At 35.1% G+C, this 19,056-nt stretch overlaps 3 protein-coding genes across 5 annotated transcripts; all 3 read right to left on the bottom strand.

Annotated features, from left to right (window-relative positions):
* Positions 1 to 582: 582 nt before the first annotated feature.
* On the bottom strand, positions 583 to 2,715 carry LOC109119579 (vignain-like). 2 transcript variants are annotated; one of them, XM_069293632.1, is made up of 4 exons: positions 2,676 to 2,715; positions 2,488 to 2,586; positions 1,423 to 1,886; positions 583 to 1,332 (listed from the first exon to the last, which is right to left on the bottom strand). In XM_069293632.1, exons 3-4 carry the CDS (start codon positions 1,853 to 1,855, stop codon positions 743 to 745), a joined length of 1,023 nt encoding a protein of 340 aa, XP_069149733.1. In that variant the 5' UTR covers positions 1,856 to 1,886; positions 2,488 to 2,586; positions 2,676 to 2,715; the 3' UTR covers positions 583 to 742. The 2 variants fall into 2 exon arrangements, with proteins under 2 accessions (XP_069149733.1, XP_069149734.1); XM_069293633.1 differs by lacking the exons at positions 2,488 to 2,586; positions 2,676 to 2,715 and having other exon boundaries at positions 1,423 to 1,590; positions 1,683 to 1,850.
* Positions 2,260 to 14,685, bottom strand: LOC101251741 (uncharacterized protein YNL011C). The gene is made up of 14 exons (XM_069293631.1): positions 14,102 to 14,685; positions 11,444 to 11,560; positions 10,754 to 10,886; positions 9,902 to 9,998; positions 8,867 to 8,910; positions 8,588 to 8,744; positions 7,437 to 7,508; positions 6,065 to 6,148; positions 5,037 to 5,138; positions 4,702 to 4,749; positions 4,416 to 4,541; positions 3,069 to 3,161; positions 2,676 to 2,849; positions 2,260 to 2,586 (listed from the first exon to the last, which is right to left on the bottom strand). The coding sequence occupies exons 1-13, from the start codon at positions 14,304 to 14,306 to the stop codon at positions 2,754 to 2,756; spliced, it is 1,374 nt and encodes a 457-aa protein (XP_069149732.1). The 5' UTR covers positions 14,307 to 14,685; the 3' UTR covers positions 2,260 to 2,586; positions 2,676 to 2,753.
* A 485-nt stretch (positions 14,686 to 15,170) lies between these two features.
* On the bottom strand, positions 15,171 to 19,056 carry LOC104645843 (uncharacterized). 2 transcript variants are annotated; one of them, XM_010318503.4, is made up of 5 exons: positions 18,947 to 19,056; positions 17,369 to 17,473; positions 16,342 to 16,951; positions 15,720 to 15,835; positions 15,171 to 15,577 (listed from the first exon to the last, which is right to left on the bottom strand). In XM_010318503.4, the coding sequence occupies exons 2-5, from the start codon at positions 17,456 to 17,458 to the stop codon at positions 15,395 to 15,397; spliced, it is 999 nt and encodes a 332-aa protein (XP_010316805.1). In that variant the 5' UTR covers positions 17,459 to 17,473; positions 18,947 to 19,056; the 3' UTR covers positions 15,171 to 15,394. The 2 variants fall into 2 exon arrangements, with proteins under 2 accessions (XP_010316805.1, XP_025885161.1); XM_026029376.2 differs by having other exon boundaries at positions 18,581 to 19,001.

The following is a 19,056-nucleotide window of genomic DNA, read 5'->3' as shown; positions in this document are numbered from 1 at the left end:
TTTAAAAATTAAATCACTAAAAAATTTTTTGATTTAAAACCGCTGCCTTGGCAGCGATTTATTTTTAAAAAAAAAATTAAAAAAAGGCTAGAGGAAGTAATAAACTACACATTGTATTTATTAATTTTTTAATAAACATGATTTTTACTTAAATAAGTACACTTATATATTTTGAAGCAAAAAAATAGTACAATTAAATCTCGAGGAGAGAAAATTGTTTACATAAAGAGTATGTTTAAAATACATGCATGCATTTAAACTTTTTTAAATAAAAGAAGCAAAAAAAAAAAATTTAAGGTAATGTCGCTGCATAAGCAGCGACTTACTTAGAAAGGTTATTAAAAAAAATTGAAAATTGAAAATCGCTCCCGAGGGATTTTGCCTTTTTGGTTAAAAAGAAATTTCATATATCGTTTTGGAATTTTTGTTAACATTTTTTACCCTTTAGGGTCCGGATCCTTTTTACTTACATAGTAAAGTCTGTTGTGCAAACAAACATAAAATCATTCGTGTAATTATAGTACTACTTTTTTGTGTGATGATCGAGTACCAGTTGTATGTTCATAGCTGAATGTTTGAAACTTTTTCAGATGAAAACTTTTGTTTAGCACTTAGAATTTACATATAACGAGTTTGTAACATATACACACCACATATGTATGGACAAGGTGAATTGCATATTTACAGTAGTGTTTAAAGACGAATCATTAGCAACTTTCTATCAAGCTTTTCAGCTATTTAATTAAGCAGTTGGATAAGAAGCTTGCATAGCAATTCCACAAATTCCTTCCTTAGCATCAATGCCTCTTTGCATTCTAATGTAACCGTTCTCGCCCCAGCTGGTTCCCCACGAGTTTTTGACTAACCAATACTTTGTCCCATCACTAGTTATTCCATATCCAACTGCTGTAACACCGTGATCTAACTCTGTTCCACATTCTCCGGTGAAAACACCACTAGAATAGAATTGGAAATCTGATCCACTAGCATCAATGGCGACTGATACAGGTTGGTTAGCAACAGCACTCAACAGAGAAGATTCACTGTTGGCTGGGACATCTTCATAACCAGTAATCTTAGCAGCGCCATTGGATTTCTTCCCAGTTTTGCAAGTGCCATCTGTTCCCTCATACGGATAGTTAGATTCAGTAGTAAGCCCGTGATTCTTGATGATGAACTTAAAAGCATCATCCATAAGACCTCCCTCACATCCCATATCTGAACTTGTGTCGCAGTCCACGAGTTCTTGCTCAGACAAGGAGATCAACTTACCAGTTTTGATCTCGTTGATCCCTTCAGTAGCAGCAACAGCAGAAAATGCCCAGCAACATCCTTCAATATTATCAGATTATTGCTAATAAGATTCTTTCTTTCATTAAAAAATTGAGGATGCTATTAACATGACGTAATTTGAATACTTACCGCATTGCCCTTGATCCTTAACTCCAGTAACAGCACCCTTCTTTCTCCAATCCATGGTAGCTGGAGCAGTCACATCTTCGTACCTGAATGATACGGTTTTTGATGACTTCTGATGAGAAGACGGTTTGTATCCGTTGTGAGTGGCTCTGAATTCCTCATTGGTCAAATCTGCAAATCCATTGATGCTCAACTTATAAGGTCTCATTCCAGACTTGTTGATTGACTCGATGTAATCAACATTGTCCTTGAATATATTGAACCTTTTTGCCTTCTCTGCATCATCTCTGTACACACGTCCAAAGCGAGCCATCCACTTCTCGTGTTTCTGGACCATCGAGGCCTCGTTCAACTCGCGAGATGTGACTTCAATAGTCCACATTGTTAAAACAGCTAGAGCTAAAAAGGCAGATTTCCAATTGATTGTCAAAGCCATTTGAACTTTTTGTTGATTCTACTGTATATATCTGTTAGAATGTCGTGGATGAAATGTTTAGAGTTACTATGGTATTTATAGTACTAACATTGTGATTATAAACTAAGGCAATTCAAATGTTATCATTTTCAATTGATAATTGAATCCCCTGGAAATCACGGCAAGTCATAAAGATGGGTAGTGAATGCAGTTTGAATCCTCATTTGATTATTTTGCAATGCACCTGTCATTTGTAAACTATCTAATAATTTTTTATTACCATAATTTTGGAACTATTGGACTCTGTTGTCCTGTTTGCAAATCACAAAAGCTTCTCTTTTGGCGGAATAAACACAAAAAAAAAAGGAGGAAAGGCATCACAGCAGTTTGTCCCTTAACGGGAACGGAAAATAGTGAACATATAATTTTCCTATAAAATAAGGCCATTGATGAAAAGAAATTTTATTATGTACAACAGCCATTACGCTTCAATTCCAAACAAACTGAGGTTGGAAAAAATTTCATTGATCTGTACGTGCCCAAATACGAAACATCAGATTTGTTTCAGCTCAATTGTGAACAATGATATTCTTTCCCAGTAAGAGCTGAATAAGATCTAAGCCAATGCCAACGTGAAACTATGGAAGCCTTACCCTCTTCCTTCGGACTTCATGGAGTTGAAATCAATGCAGAGGTCTTTGAATTGTTATCGATCTACAAGTTCTCACAAACAGCCCGTTTCTCTTCAGATCCTGCAATAGCAGCACTAAAAATATTATGAAAATCGATAGATGTATAAACAAAACAAGATTACTGGACTCCCTATTAGCGAACTTCATACCGTTGCGAAAACTACTGTGCCACAAGCTCCAAAATTTCTGATAAATTAAGGTTTAACAAATCATAGTAGAATTCAGGTTCATGCATCCGTCAACAGATTGGAAAGTGCTTGAATCAATGATTTGGGATCAAAAAGCACACCCAATTTTGGATCAGGAAAGGAATCCACCGTGACCTACAAGAACTCTAATCGTCAACTTAATTGAAGAGGACCACCAGCAAAGCAATCACATGTACCGGATCTAGCGACATTTAGGAGACCAACTTTGAGAATTTCAAATGAGCACTAGGTTTTTCAAATCAGAACGACAAATCTCATGACCAATAGAAACTGATCAAGTACATTATTGATTTACCAAGAAGCATTTCTAATAACCATGAAACAGGAACATACCACATTGAAAATTCCTTGAGAAGCCAGGCTTTCTTTATCCATAGGTATTAATCCGTTTTTCGGCACCAAAAGGGTGTTGATATATTTGTTTGGCTGAAAAGAAAAATTCCATCAGAAGAAACAAAAAATTTAATTTTCATGACATGATTCAAGGTTGTTTGTGCAAGTATGTGAAATCTACTGTTGTGTGTTACACTCAGCTAGTTGCCAAATGAACTAAAAGCAAATTAAAATTACAGTGATGAGAGCCTAATGATTTTGATCAAATTACAACATATTAGGGAATATCCATTGTTTGTCCATTAAATAATTTATACTCTCAAGAAGAACTTTACAGCCTAATATGTAGTGTGAGGGGAATCTTGCGCCACTTTTCCTCTTTGTCATATCTCTCTTTCTATTCTTCACAATTCAAAAAGCAACTGTGCCCCAAGATTTTCCATCCGCTAATACTAAACAACAGACTTTTTCAATTCTCATATTTTAAAAACCCGAATGGCATCTGGTATATTCAATTGGGATAAAGGGAGTAGCATTTTTCATCGATCTACAGAACTATAGGACTCAAAAATTAGCTTATGAGATGCAGTAGGAAAATACTTATGTATGAAGAGAGTTTAAATTCTTCATCAAGTTAATTCTCTCCACTTTCAGAAACACTTCTATTTAAGTAAAATAAAATTTTGACTGTCACCCTCATACTTTGCCAGCCTATCCAGGATGCCTGATATGAGATGTAGTAAACACGATACTATAGAAGATTGGAACCAAAACACCAACGCAAACCACATATAATAAATGCTTCAGCATTAGTACTGATCTCTTGGGGAAGGAACTCATAATTCCATGACGTTCAATGTACGGATCATGTAATCACAAAAATGGGATGGCAAATCATATGAGCTCCCGTGAAATTTAACTGAGGCATCTGTCATCAGCTATAGTTTAGTAATGAACAATTGACAAATAAGTTGGAATATTGCTGATGTGGAAGTGCTTGAGAATGAACAATTGTCAATGCTTCAGACGATCCATCCACACATTGAGACTTTTATGTGTGCTTTATTCAGTAACTTTTGGGTTAGATTCAGGAGCCTACATCACACTCGGGAACCTATTGAGTAGTCCATAATTTCTCATCACTTTCCTTAAGTTACACATCTAGGCAATGATTAGAAAAATATTCAACTAACAGGATGCATGTTCTGCACATAAGGACTGAGAGTGAAAACCCCAATTAAATGAAAATACATACCAACATACCCAGTGTAATCCCACCGTGGGCAAATGAAAATCCATAACAATCAGTCAATTTGAGAAGAAACGCATAAATGCTTAGCTACTTACAGGATTTTTAAGACAATTATGAGGATCTCCATAAGTTCGATTTAAGGCATCGGTAATGGCAGTCACAAAGCAAGAAGCACTAAGGCCACAAGTTTCTCGATCATGAGTACCATTCAACAGAAGTACCTGGGATTAAGAAGAAGAAGAATTGTTGGGGAAGGAGAAGAAGAAATTAATAACATTGACATGAGAAAAACATCAATGAGACGAGGAAATCATTGACTCAGACAACTCGATTTGTCTGAGAAAGCAGCAATACAGGAATTATTTGCATTGCCCAAATTACCTTGGGACAAGACTGTGAAGAGATGGTTTCCCCCACTCCAAGTAAAACCTTCAAATGGAGCAGCAAAACCACTGAGTACTTATTTTCGTTCTTTTCAAAAAAAAAATGAGAAGAAGAATGATAATAAAATAGTGATGAGTGATGACAATGCCATGCTTGAGAAGATGAACTCAATTAAAAGAAAACAAATTAGTTTGCCAATATTAGGTATATCTTCAACCTACTTGTTTTAGTTTGTCTCACAAGCAGGATCGACTCGACAAAATTAGATACTTGCATATGCTAAACATATCTATGAACTAATGTGAAAGAACTTAAGTTGCAGGCTACTCTACCAGAGAAGGGCAGATGGAAGTAAAGAGGGATCCCATGCCAAATACGATACAGTCAACACTTCTCAACTGTTCCAAGACAGTGGGATTCACAGTGGGGAAGACCTGTACAAAAGGCAAAGAACATCAGCAATCAGAACATCAACAATCGAGCTAAAATGGGCTTTTCATTAATCTATTTATACTATTTAAAGCATCAAATCCAACATGAAATATTGGTCAATGTTTTACCTTAGTTATTGCATTCTATGATGGATCAAAATTGTAATACAATTAATCTTTAAGAACTTCATAGTTTTATTGCATTCAATATTTGACTTTTTAAACTAATACAAAACATTTCCTTTTACAGTGATATTAGGCACGCCAGTAGTAATTATTGTTCCCAATACAAGAAGCAAATTCAAAAAGGGTAAAAGGGATTCAACAACCTTTTTCATAACCGAAAAATCCCTGAGAGTTAGTTGCACAGTTCAAAGTGTGGTGGGTAATGGGCCACCCTTCTCCACTTAAATTACAAAACGTATGCATGTGACTAGTGATAGAGTTCAAACTTGTGAAGTACGTACAATCCACACATCATGTGTTGCTCTTTAACCACTAGACCAATGCCCTGAATCCACAGCTTTAACCATCTCACAGGTGCAAGATTAGCTACTTCTATTCTATAGGAGAAAATATGCATAAAATTAACATGTTACACCTTAGAGACAATCTTGTCAACAAATTCTTTGGTTGCATAAAAGCTTTGAACAAGTAGGAAGGTGGAATGAACTTTCACAATCCAAAACTCATATGGCAGATATTCTTTGTAACATCCAAAGTTAGATGAAGGACAATCATTGGAGACAAATGATTGATAAATATGTTTCTTCTACCTTGTCTGGCAACAACATTTTGAAGTGAGGGTTTAGCTTTAATGACCTATCAGAAAGTGCTTATCTTTTTTAAAGAACATGTTATTATACAGGCATACAGAGTTCAAGTATCATATCTTTCTATTCACTGATAAGAACAACAAGCCTATTTACCTCATGCAATAAGTTGCTTCCTTCACTGGACATGTAGAATATCCGTTTTATTCTAGAAGGAAGTGCTGGGGCTGAAGAGGCATCCTGTCCAACAAGGTTCAAAAAGTGAACTGGTTAAGTTTGGCAATACCAACCTACTGCACACTAGCAAAAAAAGAAAGCAAGTACCCTTGATTAGTTGATTTATATTGAATCTCCCGACTTTCTATACTGTGGTGTCGCACAGATCAGACTATTCAACAGACGTGTAAAACTGAAATATCTAGCAAAGGTAAGGGCTATGAACATGCTTTGGACTATTTCATGACATTTACCATCACTCCACCAGTCTCTAGTACAAATATGCAGGGTACTCAGTAATCTCTCCAGTCCAAAGTGCCAATCCATCAACTTAACCCTTTGAAATCACTCGGTTAAATCAAATTTAACATCCTGAACTATTATACCAAGGCACTTTTATACAGATCGCCCAAGTGCCCATATGTACAAAGCATATCCAAAATAATCTATAACATAAGCATCTCATATACCAATCTCTTTCTTCTATAAAACAAGATGGTTGGGGAGAAAATCTAAGAAAGTGGAGTAGTATAATACCGTCATGCATTTGGTGGTGTATTTGGAAAGAAAAAAATAGCAGATGTTATGATAACAAAGCAAATTCAATAGAGAAAGTCAAATGGAACTGCTTGACTACTTCTTATTTTTGGTGAAAAGAGGAGTGGATAGAAGAAGCTGCCCAAATTTGGATTTTATAGGCTATTTGTAATCTATTAGCCTTTTTGTTTTTTGTTCTCTTGTTGGAAACCAATTTTTGGAGGTCTCCAGCATTATCTTAATGCTGATGAATACAACATTATCTTTGTCAAAAAAAAAAAAAAAATATATATATATATATATAAAACAAGATGGTATTATACAAGTTATTTTGCAGTCTCAGAGATATGAGACTTAATCATTCAAGAGTGTTAACCCAAGTAAAAAAGTCCCCTTAAAAAGCCCATGTCATACTTGAGCTTTTAAATTATCTAAAACATGCAAATGGAAAGTAAATTATTCTTATCCATGTTAGTTATTGAACCTATCAAATTAACCGAAAGTATGTCCAGATAGATTATCCAAACAAATCAAGGGTTTCTGATCTGAGAACAAAATACGATAACAAGGTATGGTAAAAATATCACATTTCAGCAGGGATCACAGCAGCTCTTTTTAGGAAGATGGTATTTATCATGACTATAGTTTATATTAGGAATATAAAATTATAACGTTTATCCTTGCAAGTAGCATCTGTTTCCAGAAAATTTTAAGGAAAAAAAAAATAAAAGAAACAAAAAGCATTACACATCAAGATTACAGACTATTTTGATACCTTGTCTATAGGTTGCATGGATCCATGGGTTGGATGAGATATTTCATTTTGTCCGCGTATGACAGTTCCATCCTACACATTGGTTACATGCAACAAAGAAAAGTTTTAATTGTAGTGCAAGCCATATCCATTAACTAAATTATTTTAACTTCCGTATCTAATCAACAAATAAAAGAGATTTTGAATGGTTTAACGAACACTATTTACCACTTTGAGCACAGGAAACAGATTTTAACTTTGAGAGTTACTGTTCAGAGCCTTGTTCTAGAAGGATCATCACCCTAAATTCCTATAGAAATTCAACTTCATCACTTCTGAGATAACTACAAGGTGCTACTCTAACAAGAACAACATACCTAGTGAAATCCCCAAAGTGGGGTCTGAGAAAGCTGCAATTCTTGCTGATGAAAACACTATTCAATTTATATTGCAAGTTACTCACTGATAACAACTTTCAAGCCATGGTTCTTAGCATTTAGCACTAGCGTTTGACCGTCATTGTTTAAGATAACTTCAAAACGCAAATTATAGAAACTTCCCAAGATTATGGATTATAAGAAGCCGTGTAATTGATCAAAAAGATCTCAAAGAAGGTGGATAGGTTCCTTAATTCCCTACTATTAGCAAGCACAAAAAGCAGGCATCCAAATGACTTTTCAGGCACTTATGACCAATTGAAAACTGATATTATGAATAGCCTGAAAAAAAGAGAATTCCTTATCAGGCAAGCATAACACAATTAGAAAATAGACTTGAATAAGAAAACATAAACAGGGTATTCCTCATTTTGGTTATATCTTTTCCTAGTTTTATGGACTTATAATTTCATCTTTGCAAAAACGTTCATTTTCCATATCTTCAGCCACGCTTGTCTAATTATATTTTTCCCTTCACCGGATAGCGTCCAATTTAAAAAAAGTTTGGAGAACTGTATGAATGCATGTGATCGACTTAATGAAGCTCAAAAGCATGCATTAATACTCATTTGCATCAGATGCTAAGAGGAACTGGATTCCTTGTGACTATTTATGTCTAGTCTATAACAAATAAGGATGACCAAAATACAACCTCAAAATATAAAGAAGGCTCTGATGATGAAGGTACCGAACAGAATAATTAAAGAGTCGAGGTATAGAAAGGAGAAATCATACCGATAACTCACATCCCAGGGTAAGCCTTTCATTTGTAGATATCACGGGAAGAACAAAACTTTCTGCTGGAATTTCTGAAACCCGTGAAAACAAAAAGATTGCTGCATCTAGAGATTGGAAGAATATGCGTGCTCCAGCGAAGAAAAAGTTCCCTATACTGCAAGTGTAATAAGGTCTTGTTACCAACTTCAGTCATTATTACAAGTATTGATAAAAATAAACCACCCAGAACAATGATTAAAGGATAATATTAAGCTATACAGACAATTAGTAAGAAACCTTCCATTGCTGAAACAGAAATGCTCATCTGAACGCCGGAGAATCTGAAACAGAAAGACAACAGCTGGTTCAATAGAAAAGCCAACAACTTCTAAAGACGACCATTCAGGAGGACAAAAAAGACCTAATTAATGAGCAATTTAAAGTATCTTTTACTTCCAGTGGAAGTTCCATCGTTATGTATGACAATTGACAACAACAACCAGTAAATAGCTTCAAAAGTTTCAACCATATTATCTGATTTCAACACCATGGAATGCTGGTACAAGTTACAACAATAGAAAGAAACATTAATTTTTGGAAAAGGTTATATATAGAATTTGAAGGAACACTAATGATTTGGCCGTTTAGTAAAAGTGCTCAAGAGGTGAATATTTACACACTCAAGCTGCAAACTAACCGCCATTGATAAGTGTTAGGTTGGTTCATTGGCCATTAAACGCCATAAGCAGAACTTTGGTTCAATTAGGATCAACCCAGTCCCCTATCATAAAATCATTAATTGGAAGGGGGCAATCTAAACTGGAGGTCAGTATAACCCTACTAATAATAAAGACATCCAGATTAGGACAGTAGTAGGTGTTATTAGGTGCAATGAAGCTATTGGGAGCCTATTCTCGATAATAAAATTATAAACAAGAATCAGAACTTTTATATGACAGAATTACAGCATGGTAGTTTGGGCTATGGGTTAAGAAACACTCTTAAAACTACTATACGGACTTGAACTCCTTGTTTTTTCCAAATTTGGCAAGTTGTGCCCTAAGATGTAACTTCCCCTCTAAACTGATGAAAAATATACAACATGTATATAAACTTATTTAATGCAGCAATAAGCATTGGATGCAAAGATTATCCATCAACAAAAGACAAAAGATGAATTAAATAGCATAATAATGATGAAGAACAAAGCCAGACACATCTAAGGAAGAAGAACAAAATTCTGCAAGATGATTTTCAAGGCAATAATGCATCTTAGAAAGCAATAAGACAACCCGAAACATTTAAAAATATAGAAGTACCTAATTGACCAACCTGATCCTGGAAGTAAGCCAAGAAAGCTCTTATAGTTTCCCTATACGGTTTTGAGACATCTTGCCAAAGTTCATGGCTGCCCTCCACAATTTCATACCTGTCATGATCAATTAACAAGTATAAGTGGGTATACAGAATTCAGTAGAACCGGTTAAAAGATGAAAAGGTTCTCAGAGGAACCACTGTTTTTCTTTTCTTCTTTTTTATTCTGTTTATTTCCTTCTTTTTCTTCTCGTCTTCCTTTCTTTTTTCCCTTTAAGATGCCATCATTTTAGTAAAACAATTCACATTTGTGTGGGCATGCTACTACTCCAAGCAGTCAAGATCTAGGTAGTTTCCTAAGCTTATATCTTCTTCCTATCAAATTTCTGAGAATTAATTCTTAATACTATGAATCTTTTATTTCTTCTAGGTCATTTATACGCAACCTTGTCTGACAGTTTGGGTTTCTTCTACATCCTTCAATTTTATAGCTATTGTTACTGTTCAGGAGTTCACAAACACAGATATCCTAATCTGCACCAAAACAGATCCAACATTTTTGTTCTTTCCTCAAGATCTATTCCTTGTCTCACCTCTTTGAAGAATCTTGTAGTTAATATTCCACCTGAGATTAGCTATCATATAATAATAATCAAGATAAGCCCAAGGAACCCATTACCATGACATAGCAATTATTCTATATAACCATCTAATCTGTGTTGATAATATTTTACCACCGAGCATGCATAAGAAGACGACTTGGAGTAAAAAAATCTACAAAGTACTTTTTGGAGAAGAATCCAAGAGCATTGTAGAGAAAATGAACAGAATTAATGGAAGGTGTTACACAAACTATCTGGTTTTAACTACCATTCTGATTTGGCTCTTCGTGCATCAAGAGGTAAACGATGACCAAGCAATATTCGGACTGCACGAGCCTCTGACGTGCTTTGGCCGGATAATCTCAAACATCTTGATCGTATATCTCCAACAGCAGGACCACCTAAATATTCACGGTCAACTTTTCTATCTTTCATTTGTGTTGACAGAAAACATGCGTAAAGAATGATGCAAAAGCTTAACAGGGGAACAAACTCATTTCCATAACTGTAGTCAGCAAGATAACCAACGGTCATACATCACTTTATTTTCTGAAGAAACTTTAATTGTTCTCTTTTTTTTTCTTGGGGAAGGCCTAAAACATTACTAGCTATAGTCGGGAAAGTGTTGTGCACTTCTCCCAACGAAGATTTTGTCACCATCCACAAATGAAATGTAAACTATCACAGACCCATATATATCGCATGTGGGGAAGTCATGTGCTATTAGTGCCTTCTTTTTTCTTCTCATAAGAGTTATTTCACAAAGACTTGCCAGGGTAAGGAAGAAGTGTGTATGACTTGACGCTCTAAAGTCTGGAGAACAAGCACAACCTGGGGAAGTCATGTCTTATTAACACTGCTAACACTGATTTTCAGATGCACCAGTTTAGTGAACACAAATAAAGAGTGCCAAAAAGGAAAGATACAGAACAGAAAGAATTGGAACTTTTAACCATACCAAGAACACGAACAATTTCGGCTGTACTTCCTCCGTCATCAGAAACAGGGAGCACATGAGCTACACGTGTAGTTAGATTCTTAAGCTCTTCAACCACACCATTAAATGCAGTTCCACCTGTAGCAGTAGTAAGTTCTCAGAAAGTAAACGTCAAGAGTCTTGATGTATAATGCAACTAGACCTTCAATATCAACCAACTTGAGGTCCACCACTATGTGAATCCTCGCTCACCATGTCGCTACACTTAAGCTCATTCCATACCAACATTACACAAAATAAAAATAGAAAGTACTATACAAGCATATAAACCTCTGACAGAACTAAAAGACTCCAGGAATAAATGTACTAACATGAAAAAAAACATATTCCCAACTAATTCATATCACTTGTATGAATCTTTTTCTTCCATTGTACCCTATTTTTGGTCAGGTCTACATGTATTCCTAGAGATTGTAGGTCTTCCAACACAATTTTCATACATGTGATTTTAGACTATGTTGCTCAAACTTCCCAAAAATATTGTCACACATGTCAGATCTTCAATAATTTAATATTTTTGGAGGATTAGACACACACTCATCGACATTTTTTATGAGTCCGAGCAACATAGAATTTAGCCCTACTTTGTCCGCTTTTAGAGCATGTGGCTTAAAAGTTGGTAAAACCCAAAGTTAAAAATAACTTTAAAAAAGTTTAAACTGACTTTTTTAAAAAAAGTTAAAAAGTAGGTACACCCCTACTTTTCATTTTTTAACTTAAAAGTTACTAAAGTTAGGGCCCGTTTGGATGGGCTTAATAAAAGTAGCTTTAAAAAAGTACTTTTGAAAGTGCTGAAACTTATTTTTAAAATAAGCAGTTATGCGTTTGGATAAAAGTGCTGAAGCTGCTATGCCAAACGTGAAAAGGGAAAAATGGAAGAAAGAGATGTTAGGGTTATGTGGGTGATTTGGAGATTGTATAAAAATATTAAGGCCAAAAAGATAAAAATGTGGTCAACTTAAAACAGCTTATAAGCTAAAAAAAAAAAGCACCCCTACCCCAACTTTTAACTTTTGACTTAAAATAAGTTTTTTTTAACTTAAAATAAGTTATTTTGAGTATTGTCAAACAGCTAAATATGTCAAAAACTAGCTTTTAAGTCAGTTTGACCAGCTTTTAAGCTGAGTCAAACAGGCTCTTAGACTTTTTAAAAAGCTACTTTTTTTCAAGTTAAGCCAAACAGGCTCTTATGTTGGTGCAGGAAATGATATTAAACCATCTCAAGGGACCTTTCAGTTTATTCTTGATGTGTCCAACTTGCACCTTCTATTGAATAAGATCATCTTTTAATCTTGTCTAATCTTTTTTTTATAAGGTATCTTGTGTAATCTTATATGATCCCACATCTACACCTAAGCATCAACTATATTTCTATGACACTCATCTTGTGGACAACGTCACTCAAGCTATCCAGAAATGTTGCCACACCTCCGTTGGATTCTTCAAAAATACACTATTTTTGAGAATCTGACACTCACCCATTGAAAATTTTGAAGAGTCCAAGCAACATAGCTTGTGAAACTTGGACTTTACTAATCAAACATTTTCTCCCATATCACATTGTTGATATTTAAATGTTTTATAGAACTTACATTTCGCTTTGGTAAATATTTATATCACATTAAGCTTCGGTAGAACTTCTCTTTTTTCAGCTATCCTATTTCTATTCTATTTGTAGCGTCTTCATCTATGACACCATTACCTTGAAAGATCAAGCCTTGAAATCTTAATTGTTTGCATTAAGGCAGCACAATCCAGTATAATCTTATCTCAACCTCACTCTTCTTATGCCAACTAGACTTCTAACGCATATGGTTAGTCTTACTTCTACTTATCCTAAAATCCTTGCTGTCTAAAGTATTTATCCATAGTTCAAACATTTGGTTGACACCTTCATTGGTTTTGTCAATTAGCACAATATTGTCAGCAAATAATATACGCCATAGTACCTCATCTTGTATTGTATTAGTTAGTTGATCTATAAGATTACAAGTACGGTGTCAATGCTGATACCTGGTTCAAACCTACCATTATGGGAAACTCCTCTGTATCTCCAACTATAATTCTTGCACTAGCCACAGCTCCTTCATACATATCTTTATGGCATTTATATATTCAATATGAATTCCTTTCTTATCCCCAACACCGACCAAATGTCCTTTCTTGGTACTTTATATACTTCCTTTATTGATATACAAACATATTCTGTCAAAAAAATAAAGCAGAAAATGAATGCTGAACTCGGAATGATCCAATTATTTAAGATGAAATTGCTTATTAACCGGACAAAATCCAATTCCTTTAAACTTCAAAATAAAATGTCAATTCTAAACACTGCCTACGTTCTCTACCCACATTTGGCACTGACAACCAAAATGTACTTGACAAATAAACTGATATTGCAAGTAACAGCATAAAGCTTCATTCCTCTGAATTAGTACCCAAAAACACTAGCATTCAAAATCACCCAATTCTCATGTCAGTAACAATAAAAATGTGAACTTTTTTTTTTGTTTTTTTTTGGGTACTTTTCAAGATTCAACAATTACATACCCCGCCAATCAATCAATTAAGCAAGTAAATCAACAATCTTGCCAACAAAAGAGGGAAAAAGCGTACCTGAGAAAACAAGAATAGAAGGTTGATGAGTAGTGGAGGAACTAGTAGAGGAGCAACTACAGTGACGAGCAGAAGAGCAATTAGAGGCCATGAAGGAGAAAGAAAGAGATCTGGGGGAACCTGAAAATGGGGAAAAAGTGAAAGGAAAGGTATATAAAGAAGAGGGCTTAAGAAGTGGAGAGGGTCCCAAATAACCGTCCGCCATACTTGTCGCTCTCTATTTATACCATACACAAACCCCAACTCTCCTTAGCTTTTACTCCCAATTCTTACACATGCACCAGATTCAAAGAGGACTCTCCTGGAAACAGACAATTCTCTTCCTCTAGTTATTTCTCTTATTTTTTGTTTCACTTGTGTCAACAAATGAATACATCTTTTTTATTTTTGAAAAATATGAATTGTATGTATTTGTATTTCATAAAATCAACAAAAAGATTGCTCTTCACTAATTAAATTAAAAGATGTCATCAATTTTTAATTATAAATAAAACATATAACCTGCAAACAAAATGAATACATTACGATATTAAAAAAATAACTCAGGGTGGATTGATATTTAAAGAGTCAAATAGCTATTGCTTGAAATTATTGAAGGGGCAAGGAGAATGTATATAATGGGATGTTGAATAGAAAGCTTGATTATTAAAGCAAATTAGTAATTGGGAAGAGAAAATGATTTATTTGGTGAATTATATAATGAGCAAGTATCACATTATAGATCGTATCAACTTAGATACATATGTTAGCTTAAAAAAATATAGAGACATGAGAATTCACATAATCACTCCAACTGAAGCGTACGTTATTATTTGTAGCTAAAAAGTATCCACATTCCTATAAGCACACCTTCACTGACTCTTCATGGGTAAGAATGAATTAGGGAATTTGGAGATACAAACATCAGCAATGAGACATTGTATCAAATGATGTTACAACTTCAGAAAAGTGGTGATGGTGGCCAAATGAACTATTTTTGGCCAAGAAGTTTAAAGCTTCATTTGCCATCAGTTACATGAGTTATATAATGTGATGTGATGACACAAAATTTACCTACAACAAAAGATGATAACCGAGACAAAAACTATTACTTGTACTCATCAATAAAAAGATATGAAGCGTTTATCGCGAGAACAATAGTCAATGAGTAAACTGAAAAAGCAGATTACTAAAAGAATGTCAAAAAATAGTTTAAGTTCCGTTTGGAGCTTAATACTAAATCTCTCTCAACTGTATCTGGAGCTTCATTTGAAGCCTATTTTCCTAGATGATTGTCGCTTGGAGCTCATCTGTTTAGATGATCTCCCAGTCTGATTCATAAAAGCCTTCTTGTGACAATTCCAACTTTTCAGTTGGAGAATATATTGTCTTGCCTTCTGCATTTGATTCCTCTAATTCCACAATGAAATCCTCACATTTGGTTGCGTCCTTATTTCTCTGTTTTCCTAGTTTTCCCTTTAGCATTGCCATATTTTTCTGAAAGCAAAACCATCACAGGTCAATAAATGACTACACACATACAAACAAAAGGAAGGAGCCGAAACAAATTAATTCGTGGGAAGACAAAAAGGCATCAAACGCAGAAATATAAAATGACTGGGAAGGCAGGAAACAAGACCTTGAGAGAGATATGAGCTCCATGGCATTCAGAGCCTAAAGAAAAATCACCCCTACCCACCAGAACACAATGTCCATCAAACTTCACTTCAGTAACCGAGTCAATAACTGGTTCATCTGCATTGTTTATCCATTAGAAACACAGATATTAAAGGCCAGTGATTTCTCAATCTTACATATTTACACTTCTCCTTTAGGCATGTGAAACAAGGAATGATAGCTTAACCAAGAAAGCACTTAAGCGCACACACTAAAGAGTCATGTCTGGTCAGCATAAATCAATTAGTATCAATTCTATATAGTGTCCTGTACAACTTTTTTTTTTTTGTTTGGTAAATAGCTCTACATGCAGAAAGTACCTAATCCGTCAAAGCAATGCTTTCTAACTAAGCCACTACTTACAGGAATATTATATTATCAGCACAAAAGCAGAAAAAAGAAAAGTAGCCAGAGCTACCAAGGAAGTATTGCCATATAAAATTGACAAGAAAATTAAAAGGTTACTAAATCAAATGGGACTTTTCTGATTGAGGGAGAAAAAGTTGTACTAAAAGGGTGAAAATTAGCATCATACAAACAAACAACAAGAAGATATACCAGTCTCAAGACTAGGGAAAACATACCAGTTGATACTGCTGGAACTGCTGCATTAGAATTCATTTCGTCAAAATCAAGAACAACACTTTCTTGTGACTCAGTAGAGTAAATTGAACAAGTTAATGATGGAACATTCGAAGTGTTAGCACCATGATCTGTGAAATATATAGTTTTCTCCTCTTGCATAGAAGGGTCAAATTCTAGGCATTCAAATGATGATGCACTTGTCGAAGATTTGGCAGGAACTTCAACTCCTTTATCACCCTCACAGGATAATGTCATTTTTAAAGTTTCCTCAGTAGAAGCAACTTGTGCTGAACTTTTACCAGTAACCCCTAGTATCTTTTCCCAATCCTCAAAAGACATCTTCATCGCCTTATCTTCTCGTGGCTGAAGTGATGAATCAACATGCACTCCTTCCGTGGCTTCCACAGCAAGCTTGAGGGAAGTCGAATTCGAAAAGGAAAGCTCAGAAGCTGGATGTTGTTCTCTATTTTGTTCTGTAGATAAATTACTGGTCTCCTCCTCGACAGCTGACAAAGATCCTGGGAGTATTTCTTGAATAACCCCTATACAAAATTGTTTCAGGTTTGCACTCGCTATCTGGAATTGGCTTTCAACAAAATTAATTTGTTCCTGTCAACACACAATGAATGAACTAAACGAACATATATCAAGGAACATCATAAACTGGCAGAAACCTAATTTAATATCCAGAACTCACAAAAAAACTAGAGGTTTGCAGATTATACATGATACAACAATTCGTAGTAGATGAAGTCTACCATCCATTATATTTGCTGGAACAGAAAGACTAATAAGAACACCAAAGAGGTGGTATTATGGATGAAATGTATTTCCGTGTATTTTGTGCATATATGTGAATGAAAGCACCAATTGCAATGTCCTCCAACATGTACCACTCTAGATATTTTATTTTGATTTGCAAAAGATAACTAAACCGAGAAAAAGTAAACCTAAAAGAAGTAACAGACTAAAAGCCAAAGAAATAAAATGGCATTTAAGATGTTCGGACGGCCAACAAAATGATACCTGAGATTTAGCATCAACCTCACAATACAGATTATCCAGCTTTTCGCCAATTTTGTTGAACCAGGCTCTGCCTCTACTTGTAAAGTCCATTACAAACACAAATACCTGAATGATTAGAGTGGTCAGTACATGAACACAGTTCCTGCTCTAAGGCAAAAGAACTGTAACCTTCAATTCAAACCAACAAGTATGGACAATTGGCTAAACGGGATGAAAAATAAGAAAACTGCTTGTATAATTGAATCATATTGAGCAACAGGCTGAGCAACTTTCTGATGAATAAAATGCATGTGGATGTATAGAGTACTTCATCCATGTCAAATTGTAATGACGTTGCACCTGCTTGGCGTGTTTACTCTCCCAAGACAGAAACCAGTTACAAGACAAACAGAAAACCAGTAATGTGCTTTAAGCATGTCGTAGCACTCGAAAAGGAATGCATCATTAAGTGCAACAAAACATACCCACTGTAATTTCACCACCGAAGTCTGGGAGGGTAACATGTTTGCGGACCTTATAGATCCTTAGCTCAAAAGAGAAGTTATGTAGATAACAATTGCAAGAAGAAGAAATGGCAACAAAATACAAAGATACAAAGAAAAATGAAGTAACAGATGGTACAATAATTAGAAGAATAAGAAATTACACTATTACCAAATATTACTACTACTACTGAGAAGAGGATATGTGGCAAACCCCTCTGCCTCTCCCACCCATTGGACAACCACACTCTGCTACCTACTAACCTTCTACTCTAATTCTCGACCTTCGTACCTTCCTATCTAGGTTTATGTACTCAGCAAGTCAAAGTTGAGTCATGTTTTGTGCCGTTGGTTCTTTTTCAGCATACCTCTACCTCTGCTAACTCCTACTACAGTCAATCTTTTACACCCTCCTAACTGGCACATCTGTCTACCTCTTCCTCACATGTACGAACTATCTCAGTTTCACTTCAATCATCTTATCCGCCACAAAGGCGGCTCTACCTTGCCCTATATAACTTCGTTTCTAATCATATCTCCCCTAGAATGCACATATATCCATTATGTCTCTCCTAGTATGCTCGTACATCCATGTGAGCTAATACAATAACAAGAATGAAAGATGAGATTCATGTGACATTCAAATCTAATTTCAAGATAAACGAATGCAGGCACGGGATACAGGAGTGTAGTTCAAACAGCTGACACCGCTATAATATATGGTGAATACCTTCGATTGATCACTACACCACGCATTCAGATACTCTTTGTTGAATGCACTTTTCTCAGAAGTACAAAATTAGTTTTCAATTTCAATAAATCACCCCGTTTTTTCTTCAACGCAATGTGCGGCATAAAATTATCCCTTTGGGAAACATCGCTGAGACTATATAAAACGTTTGAAACCCCATAATTGGACGGACAGTTAATCACAAATATGTGGGAAAAATATATAATTCTTCCGTTTGTTCAGTTCATGCAATTAATGGGAATCGTTTTCAGTGTTCTGAAAAAACAAACAGAACAAACAATATTGCAAGTTCATAATATAAAATATTAATCATTCACAATCATTGAATTAAAGTTCACAACTTACCTGGTGGAGACAAAAAAAAATTGATAGAAAAAAAAACTAGATTATAGTAAAACGACGAGCAGCCTAATTGAAGAAGGAAGTCACTTATACCGTAGAAATCTAATTGTGAT

Source organism: Solanum lycopersicum, chromosome 2 (genome assembly GCF_036512215.1).
Source record: "Solanum lycopersicum chromosome 2, SLM_r2.1".
In the NCBI taxonomy this organism is placed as follows: Eukaryota; Viridiplantae; Streptophyta; class Magnoliopsida; order Solanales; family Solanaceae; genus Solanum; species Solanum lycopersicum.
This window is presented reverse-complemented; position numbering and strand designations above follow the sequence as displayed.